General features: G+C 37.6%; 1 protein-coding gene across 1 annotated transcript; it reads right to left on the minus strand.

Moving 5' to 3' along the window:
- Positions 1-976: 976 nt before the first annotated feature.
- LOC125076183 (paramyosin, long form) lies at positions 977-9,951 on the minus strand. The gene is made up of 16 exons (XM_047688195.1): positions 9,724-9,951; positions 9,593-9,649; positions 8,194-8,280; positions 7,379-7,545; positions 6,938-7,175; positions 6,740-6,859; positions 6,351-6,617; positions 5,973-6,219; positions 5,296-5,423; positions 4,480-4,592; positions 2,739-2,928; positions 2,427-2,561; positions 2,152-2,346; positions 1,974-2,069; positions 1,611-1,892; positions 977-1,486 (listed from the first exon to the last, which is right to left on the minus strand). The coding sequence occupies exons 1-16, from the start codon at positions 9,832-9,834 to the stop codon at positions 1,289-1,291; spliced, it is 2,631 nt and encodes an 876-aa protein (XP_047544151.1). The 5' UTR covers positions 9,835-9,951; the 3' UTR covers positions 977-1,288.
- Between the last annotated feature and the right edge of the window lie 1,080 nt (positions 9,952-11,031).

The raw sequence follows: 11,031 nt of genomic DNA on the forward strand, positions 1-11,031 counted from the left end.
GACCGGCCCATCCTTTGGTAGATTTAGGTTGGAGTGAAAATATCAATATTTATAGCATTACATTTAATTCTACACTCTAACAGATGATTCAAAAGTGCCTATTTGAAAAAAGAATATTTTGATTTTGATTTTTGATTTATAATCCATCACGGACTACATACAACCGGGTAATATTTCTGAAGACTACCAGAATGTTCTAGTTAAAAATTTGTTACTTCTACCATAATACTTATTTATTCTTAAATAATCGTCGTGTTCTTACTATAATTAAACGTTCTATTTTTGAATTTAATTTATTAAAAAGTTAAAAACATAAGACGCATGATTAAAACATGTTTTGAGATCGTATAATAATATTTTGATAGAGTTTTAATCGAACCAAACTTCATTATTTTCCTCTGTGTGGACTTTTTATAGACAAGACATTTTAATTAAATCTTGAAAGGATCGGTCCAGATTTGTATGAGATAATAACTATAATATAATATAATAATAAATTTAATACAACAGTTTCAAACTTCATTTTAACTAAATTATTTATTAATTCGACTTCAAACACCTTCTTAGTTTGATTTTGGAATATTGTAAATGTATTTCTACTGTTGTAAATAAAGATTAAACTTTTTGGAATATTTTCAGAACGCATTAATTTTGATCACAGAAAACGACATTCTATGAGCAATAATTAGTATTAAGGTTCTATAAAAAATTGTGTCAACATTTATATCTTTAAAATAAAAATCCATTTTGTTTTTGAATTTTTATTGCATTTTTTGTTTTATTTAACTCTGTAACATAAATAGCATTTATTTTTATTATTATAAGTTACAGTTACAAACGTACAATACGCGTTTCACATTTAATAAATAATATTATAAAATAATTCTTTATTTTAAGCTACTGCACCTGAGTATGGTACGTAAAGCCAACGCCAAACGCTGCTCACTTATATTAGAAAGTAATAAAAAAAGCTTACTGAGTTTTTGGTTCCTTTATTGATTGATTTAGTATTACAATAGAAAATTGACTGGGGACGATCGGTCGGCGGTCGGCCACAGTACTGTGGAGACACGGCAGCGTTAGGGCGAGCCCAGCCGCAGAGCGACCGTCCCCTTTCGCAATTCCGGCAATGGCTAGATGGCGCTAGTGTGCTTAAAAGCTCACTAGCGCTATCTATCGGAACTCAAACATCACTTAACGAACGACTAGGTTTATACCCGACCGGAATTGCGCCCCGTAATTAATTGGTGGATAGAAATGCTGGTGTGGCGGGGCGAAGGTGAGCTTTTCACTCCGTGCTGAGAGCGCGGGACTCCTGGACCAAGTATACTTGGGAGCCAGGCACCGTGGAGGTGGTGACGAAGGTGCGGTGCTTGGCACGGATGAGCGAGAGATTGCTCTCGGCAACATCGGCACGGTCCTCTGCGGCTTCCAGTTCGCGCTGGAATCGGCGTACCCGCGTTACGCTTTGTTGAGAAACGCCCTCCTGTTGACACAAAAATAATGATGCATTATGGCTTACGTTTATCGCAATAGCTTATGATATAAATTCATTGGTAGAGTGACATCTTGAAGTTTCTAAGTTTATTTGAATTTTAATAAAATTATACCTGTTCCGTCAACTGCCTCTTGTAGATGTTGACCTTCTGAGAGCATTTTTCCAAGGAATCTTGAAGAAGGGAGATGTTCTTCTGGTCTTCCTCGCATTGAATGATGACTTCCTTGAGCTGACGCTCCTTTTTGCGGAGGATCTTGATGGTCTCAGCGTGTCTCCTCTTTTCTTCGTCCATTTCCAGTTCCATATCCTTGATACGGGCTTCAAGTTTGCTGATGATGCGCTTGCCTCCAACAATGGCATTCGCTTCAACTTCCTCCAGACGCACAGAGATGTTCTAAAAAAAAAACGTTTGTTACACGTAATCAATATTTTGATAAATTTATTTGATAATTTGGTTCAGCTATTGTCATCTTACCTTAACTTCAATTTCGAGAGACTTCTTGATGGCTTCAATCTTGACGATCCTTTCTTGTTCCTCGTGCAAGTGTTCGACGGTGTGTTTTAATTCAGTCTGTAAAGGAAATTTTGTGTTAGAAAGCATCTTTATTTTATGAATATAAAAAAATAGAAGATATATATTTTCATAATGTTACCTGGACGCGTTGGTATCTTTCGTCAGCTACGCGCAGCTCCTTGGTAATCTCATCGTAGTCAGCGGCAACCACGGCAAGCTCTTGTTCAATCTTAGCCTTGCTGCTAGACAGGTTGACGTTGATGACTGTGAGCTCATTGATACGGGTCTGTGCCTCTTCGTAAGACTGTTCAATAGTGCGCTTGGCACGGAGGGCCTGAAGAAAAAAATTAATATAGTTTTTTTTGGAATTAGTTTAAGATGTGATTAAATTCTACTTAAATCAAGAATACTGACCTGTTCATAATTGCCACGGATTTCTTCAACCTCACCGGTGAGTGACTGAATTCTGCGCTGAGCGACACCATACTGGTCAAGGGTTACTTGCAGTTGCCTCTGGACCTCATCGTAGTGAGATTGGATCTCGGTGAGCTGAAAATACGAATATGATATTTTTGTATTCGTTTATTGCCAAATTATTTTTAAAGATCAAGTATTTTGAATTAATTGGGTTGATTGGTTATTTTTATTATATTATTAATTTACTGTACGATTATTTGAAAAAATATTAAATGTCCTCAACATTGAAGAATCTATAAGGGAATTTACCTGCAGAGATTGTTTCTTGATGGTCTTCTGAAGATCAATGTTGGTCTTGTTAGCAACATCAAGCGACAGCTCGAGTTCTGTGATCTGGATCTGAAGCTTCTTCTTGATGCGAGTCACTTCAGTCTTGAGCCTGGTTTCAGCCTCAACAACACGAGCGTTCAGCTGCTCGATTTCAATGCTGGTCTGTTTGCTATTAACAAGAAAATGGACGGTTTAGTTTATTTGATACAGCTTCTACTTCGTCAAATTACAAATTGTCTTTGGTTTCAGTTATACCTTTGATCAAATAAAAAGTTCGTATTTAATTGTTCAAATTGATTTATAGTTTGTTTTATTTCGTTTATTTTTTCTATATATTCGGTATTCATAGTAGGGATATCTGTTTCGATTCGTACGACACATACTTTTGGAGTTTTCGTAGCCATTGTAGCAATTTCATTTAATTTGTCTTCTATTTCGTTTTGTATTTTAGTATTAGAATATACGGACACATTTTTTGAGAAGGTATCGGGAATTTGATCGTAGTGATACTTTCCCATATTGATATCAATTTTTTTAACTTTTCCTTCAGCTACATTATGTCTGGTTTCTTCCAAGAGAGTTTGAGCTATTGCCTTTGCTGATTTTCCTCGGAATACTTTAGCTTTGCTTCTTAACTCATCTCCTACATTTAATTGCGTGTTATATAAATCGAGTGCCTTGCTATATTCCTCTCCCTTACCATATGGATCAACACTTAGTTTCTCCCTTTCAACCCTTTTCTTTTTAGTTTTTAAAGAAACACTTTTAACTCCGACATGTTTTGTTATGTTTGCAGCTGCAGCAGTGGCTATGACAGAGAAAGGAGTTCTCCTACCAACACTATAAGTATCGAGGTGATTTTTTGCTTTCTCGGCAACTTCTTGAGATAATTTTACGACGTCGCCTTCAGAATAAGTTTTCACTGGTTGGTCAAATCGGTATTTTTCTAAGCCCCTCTCGTTGTTCCATGGCAAATGAGGTGGTTTTACATTGGCTCCTTGTTTTTTAGCAGATATATAATCAATCATTGGTTGGTAATAGTTTATTCCATAGCCGTAATTGTTTTCATAAATAGCCGTCGGTGGTTTTGACCATTTCTTACTTTCGGGTACTTTAATTGGAGGCATCTTGAAGTTCTATCGTGTATTTAGTTGTTGTTTTGAATGAAATGCTAAAGGTCCACCATTTTATCCGTATATAACCGCACTTTGCGTGTGGGTGAGGAACACTGACGTCTATTAGTTTCAAATCACAGCAGTGCCAATGTTCATATTAGCTAATTGCAGATGTGCACCAATCAGAGAACAAGATATATTTAAACGGCATGCCTTGCCAATATTTGAAAATAAATAAGGAGCGAACGTAACCATCTCTTGCCGGAAATGATAACATTGTCATAATAAGCATCTGCGCCTTGCAACGATTTCTCTTATTATAAATGATTGAAAGGCGTAGACGCGTGTGATCATTGCGATTTTCGGATTAAGCTTATGATTGTTTACAACTCACTTGGGTAATATGAGCTTTAATTATTAATTTTAATATTTAAATTATTTAATATAGGGTTTTATAAGCAAAAATATAACAGTTTTTAAAGTTTCCGATTTTTTTCTTTAAAGAGACAATGCTGTTTATATTATGTCGGTAATGTTCAATTTTCATTAATAGTCAACAGCAACTAATTGATCTGTATGAAATACATGTTTGTCTATCTACTAACCGGATGGACTCAATTTCTTCTTCCTTCTCCTGGAGGCGACGTTCAGCCTCGTGACGGAACTGGCCAAACTCGGTTGTCAGCCTCATAGAGCGCTGCTCCTCGGCTTTACGACCCTATAAACAGGAGTATTTATTATAATTTAAAATAATATAAAGCGGTTTCGGGTACAGTTCCTGGTATTGCAAAAAGGGCTAGTCAGTAAGCTACGCTGAGTCCAAGTGTGAGTTTATATAATTTGGAATATAATTCGAAATTTATGAAAAATTCGGCCTTTATTTACTTTCTAGGGTTACAACATTACTTAATGTTCGGTGTAGAATGTATACTTATTTTATCTTTATTCATTATGTGAATATTATTATTCAGTAAAAGCTATATAATAATGGTCATCGCATCTATCAGACTATTAAATAATGATGATGTTATGTGTATTTAAGAATAAAACAATTTGTTGTAAAAAACCTGCCAAATCATTCACAATAACACGAGCTTGATATGCTTGTCACTTGTCTCTGGCGAAACCGTTTGGCAGTGCACGTCAGTTATAATCACTTTAATTGGAAATTCACGTAACACAAAACTCGAGTTTGAATATTCGCCAGAAATTGTCAAATTAATAAATCAAAACATCGGTACCAGGTTGCACAACGTGATCGTTGTATTCATTACTTTATTCGAGTTCACTACGTCCAAATTTAATTTGATACGTGTGTAATGATTATTGTAATGCCATGTTTTATATTATAATTTACCTTCCGCAGCGAAATGCTCTATTATGCAGAATTGTTTACAGTTGGTAAAGTTGGGAACACTTACGGCTTCAGCTTCCTTGTAGGCGGCGGTGAGTTCTTCTCGCTCGTTCTCAAGACGGCGCAGCTCGATTTCGAGCTCGTGAAGACGGCGGGTCAACTCAGTGAGATTGGCGCGGGCGTCGTGCAAATCGTCTGTGTAGTGGAAATAAACAAATTAATACCACCGCATCGACTAAAGTTACGACTAAAGCTGTGATTAATATATCATTATTTGATGAACCACAATAACTTATGAATTTGCGTGATGATACGTAACAATATTTTAATGTCTTCCTTTAGGGATAATAAATGATGGCAGCAGTATAAGTATAAACGGTTAGCTATTGCAGTACATGCAGCTTTTCTGTCAAAATACTGAAGGATGAAGAAAAAACACTTTATTCCATTGCACCATAAAAATATATAATACATGTAATGAATTTACATATATTTATATTTTTTTCTGTTTGTGTAAGTAACGAAATTAATTAAACTATTTGGTAAAGTAGATGCATTTAAATTTGAAGTTAGATTTCGGTTTCCTTTAAAAAAAGATTATATAACTGTGAATTGTGGTTAATTTGCAAATTAAGTGTGATCAAAAACTGCTAACAATAATCGCCGCTGATAAACAATACCTATAAAGGTATTTGTTCATTATCGTTTAATTATGGTGTCATTATATTGTAAATTTTAACTCACCACCCAGTTTCTTGTTTTCGCGACCGAGGGCATCTTTCTGCTCACGAGTTTTGTCGAGCTCGTGCGAGATGCGCTGGATCTCGGTCTGCTTGTTGCGCAGGTCGCGCTGGCTCTGCTCATAAAGCTGCACCGTCTCTTCAAGGCGCGACTTGATTTCGATGTTGACGCGTTCCAACTGCTCCGTCCTCTTCTGCAGCTCCCGGGCTGTTCCATTAGCCTTCTCAAGGTCGATGATGAGTACCTCAACCTGTACACAGTAATTGTGTTTAGTAAATTTCATATTTATACAGAAATATATTAATAATTCATTTACATCATTTGCGATAATTTTTTGTACACAAAATGGTGAATAAATAATATAAGTTATTACTCCTGTACCTCAGATTGAAGGCGCGACTTCTGCTTCTCAACGCTGCTAATCTTGGCGATAAGGGTCTCAATTTGTTCTTCCTGTTCCTGGATGCGGATAGAGTACTTGCGACGGATCTCTTCAATCTCCTCGGCTCTTGCCGCAGCCTCAGCTTCGAACTTGGACCTCCAGTGCTGAAGTTCGCCATTGGACTTAACCAGTTGACGCTCAAGATCCAAACGAGCCTCAGATTCTTCTTCCAATTGTACGCGGACAGATTCCAAGTCAATTTCAACCTAATTTTATTAAAAAGAAACACGTTAGATCGAAACATTTACTACTTTTATGAGAAATAATTGTTTAGGGAAAATAATATATAAAGAAATAATAACTTTTTTGTAATGTAAAGTCAAATTACCTGGTGCAGGTTGGCCTCAAGCAGAGAGCGCCTTCTCTCGTCATCCTCAATCTTGCGACGCGCGTCCTCGAGCTGGCCAGCGAGCTGGCTCCTAAGGTACACCACGTTCTCAATGTTCACCTGCAAACATATCGCCAGATTCATATAAATAAACGTCAGATAAGTTATAACCGAAATTTTCTAAGGAACAAAACGCACCTTAAGGTCCTGAACTTCCTTGACGAGCTCAACATTCTCCTGTGACAGGCGCTGCTTGTGCGATGTGATGTCAACAATTGTGCGGTTTAGCTCTTCGATCTTAACGTGGAGTTCACTGATAGTGATTTCGAGTCTTTCGCAAGTTTTGATGACTGTAATTTTTTCCTTGGTTACGTTCTCCACTTGGGCCAACAGCTCGTAAACTTCGGCTTGGAATTTAGCCTTCTCTTTCTCGACCCTGGAGACAAAAGAAACGACGATGCAATCATAAATCTTAAAAAAAATATACCAAATATTATGGTGTTCAGATGTAATGATCTTGAAATGAAAATATATATTTAACGCACAGCTTTTTCGCAAAAATACGCATAGCCCTTATAACTAAAAATAAATTTACAATATTAATTAATAATGGACACATTGTTAGTTCGTGGACCTCACCTGGTTTTGCTGTGGGTGAGTTTGTCGATCTGTTCCTGGAAGTCAACCACGATCTCCTGGTGCTTCTTCTTGAGCAGGTGAGCGGTCTCTTCGGACTCCAGGTGGACATCTTCCAAAAGTTTACGGAGTTTGGTCAACTCGGTATCACGTTTTCTGTTGATCTCGAACTGAAAAATGCGAAAATGATTCAAATTGTGTCCCCAAAAATATTTAATTGGGAACATATTTGATTTGTATTGTCATTATGATTGCAAAATGAAGTACAGCTAAACTAAAAACGTTTTTAGTAATAAAAATAACATACGGGGTGAGAAATAGTTTTATTTGTGACCGTAATAATGTCATTTTTTAAAATCAGAATTCACTGAAACATAACACTATTTAATATAAATAATAAAGTAATATTTCAAAATCGCATAGCAAATCATTTCGCCAAAGCAACAGTAATAACAAATATCTTCGCAAGGCAACAAGTATACCACAATATATGTTTTAATAGTTCATTCTTCGTTTTGGCGCTTCTTCGTTTTCAGGGCCAGCTATTTATATATACATTTTCACTTCATTTGTATGTTTGGTAAAATATTCTCAGAACATCAATCTGTCTCTTAATATTCTTTATATTTTGATCAGCGATTTGGATCGGCGATTTTTAATCTCGATCATCCATGAGCCAAATAGTTACATTCGGAAAATTTTGAAAATATGTCATGGTTATAGGCATATACTTACCCCCTGATCGGCATTTTTTAACAAGTCCTGCTATAATGATATTTATAAAATAAAATTTTCATAAGTGAAGAATGTTTTTTTACCTGGCTTTCAGCTCCGCCTTCAGCCTCTTCTAGCCTCTCGGAGAGCTGGATAACTTGCACGCTCAAATCTGCCTTCTCCCTTTCGATCTGTAAAATGTATCTTATTAGTTTGTTTCATTTGTTTACATATTAATGACGATTAATTTCAAAACAAATATTGCGTTAATTCATTAAAAGTGTGAACCGTTATTATAATTAAATTTTAATTTAAAATCTAACTTTTTGTAATTTTTAAATTAATCAGAAATGTTACTGAATCTATTTTATCGATTTGTTTTGCTATATCGAAGTTTGGTAGGCGAAACTTTCTAGAACTAAAAATTTAAACTACCTTTACATAACAAGTAGTTGTGCAATAAAAACGTTACTCGATAATACGTCCTTCGCATATTTCAGTATTGTGTCCATCTAAATTTAGTAACGGGCCGTGTCTCACGGCAGTGACTAAGTCGGATATTTTCGCCACTTTACCACGGTCTATTATTATATTTCAATATTGTGGCATTCTCAGCAGGAACGAGCATCATTTGGCCCAGTTTCAAAAGTGAGACCGGAGAGCGAGACGTCGAGGTTTCAGCGAATACTTTGCTTCGTGTCTAAATTTATCACGCTGCGCTCGAGCGTCGGGTAGAAGGCGCTGATGGTCTCGCGGACGCGGACATGATCGAGCGCGTTCGCCTGTACTGTTCACCGGTGCAACAGATTAAAATAGAACATGCGAATCTCGGTGACGAGAGCGAACCCGACCTCAATGAGATTATATCAACGATAACTGCCGATCGAAGAATGCAAGAGCATTTTGAAACAATTTACGGCTTAAATTTAACTATCGCGGTTTAATAGAATTCAGATGATTAAAATTATCACTGAACTCTATTACTGTTATTAATGCCAAGAGATCATTTCATTTTGAAACTTTTCTTCTTTATATGTCAACCGTTCTAAGACTAACTCGTTGATTGAGTAAAAGGAAAACTTCGACAATCTTCAAATTTCTATTCCATATTTAATGTTAGCTTATTATTTTTTTAGGAATAGTAAACGAAACTTTTACACACAGTTAGTCAAATAACAATAATGTAGATTATTTAATAAGTTAATTTAACGACGCTTAAGGATTAGATATCTGCCAGGATACTTACACTTTGTGAAGCCGAAATGAATTCTTGTTAGTCTAACAGATCTTAATGCGAATGTGGTAAAAATGGAAAAGTTAGATTTTTTCATTCATTCAATGATATTTTTTTTATAAGGGCGTGAAAGGGCAAAACATGAAATGGAGGGCGGCGGTATTAATAGAGGTGTGTGAGCGGCGCCCGCCCCGCCCACACCTGCGCCGGCGCGCCCGCTATGGCCGCGGCGCCCGCACATATCACATTTCGCGCGTTCGAAGGCTTACCCTCTGACGTAGCTCCCTTTCGGATTCCAGATCATCTTGGAGGAGACGGATCTTGTCCTGAAAAATACAACATATTCTATCATGTGTCCTCAAACACTTCACAAACACTGCACTGATTTCAGGGCCGCTACCTCCAGCCTGGAGAGAGCACTCAGGTCGGCGCTGTACTCGATGTTAACGTCGGTGGTGCCACCGCCGCTGCTGCGGTAGGTGTACTTGGAAGTCTTCGCCACGGCGGACATTGTCGCTGGTTCGTCTCTCGATCGGCAGTCGGCGCTACGTTACCGGTCGGGCACCGTTCGACTAGTGAGAGCGGGAGCGGGAGTCGCAAGCGCACGAGCCGCTCCCGCGCACCTTCGCCCGCGCCCCTCGCCTTCGCCGCACCCCCGCCCTCGCCTTCTCCCGCTGCTCCAGGGCGGCCGGCCGGCTGGAGCTCGCGGATCGTGTTACCACCCCCGCGCACCCCCCTCTCGGCCTTTTATAGACACGCCCGCCTTAACGCTGCTGTCGCGGTTCTCTTTTATTTGTTTTGCCCAAAAATTTGGCAAATCCCTTCATGTGTTCCGCCTTCGGGGCGCCGTGCTTGAACTATAATGCAGTAGAGGCAGGTATGTGTCGACGTGGATGCAGCGGCGCGTGCGCCGGCGGCAGGCGCTCCCTGGCAGATTCCTGCAGTACGCTGGCAGCGCAGGCCGTTGCACACCAGCGTACAATGCTGAACTTAACAATGAACTTCTATTCTTTTCATTAGCCTCTAGCGACCCAAAGCGATTGTTCGTATGTTTACAAACATTAAAACGTTTAAATATAACTGATTGATTAGGTACTGAGTGTTAATAAATCTGTTAATGTACTCTCTTTGGGAGTAGAGAACATTTGTTTTAATCAGTTGTCATTGTTGAAATTACTAAATTAATATATATATATAGGTAGGTACCTATATAGGGTAAAAGAATTAAGCAATGCACGTCAATGTTTTAGAATTAAAAGTAGGTTGGAGTGATGAGTTTATGACGTCATTCCTAAAGTAGACTGTTTCGATAAAAGTACTCAATTTTCGTTACAAATTTTCATTAAAAGTAGTAGGCGGCGCTTAGTGTCAGTACATAGAATTATTTTTCATCTATAATTAGTTGAAAATAAAGTATACCAAAGTATTCTCGACCTAAAAATGAATTACTAGTAGATGCATCTAAGATACTAATAAACTTCTCTCAAGAGATTCGAAATTTATTGACATAGAAAGATTTTCGATATTTTACATATTTCATTTGAGATAATTCCTTAAATACATAAGTTTATGTTAAACTATTGTATGCCTGGGTAGTTTGAAATTGAAAGCAAAGGGATGCCAACATTAAAATTGACCTACGAAACAAAATATTTACTTATGGTTAAGGTTCAGTGTAAATCCGAGCAGCTGTATAACGATCCCCTCG

This window comes from Vanessa atalanta, chromosome Z (genome assembly GCF_905147765.1).
Source record: "Vanessa atalanta chromosome Z, ilVanAtal1.2, whole genome shotgun sequence".
Taxonomy (NCBI): Eukaryota; Metazoa; Arthropoda; class Insecta; order Lepidoptera; family Nymphalidae; genus Vanessa; species Vanessa atalanta.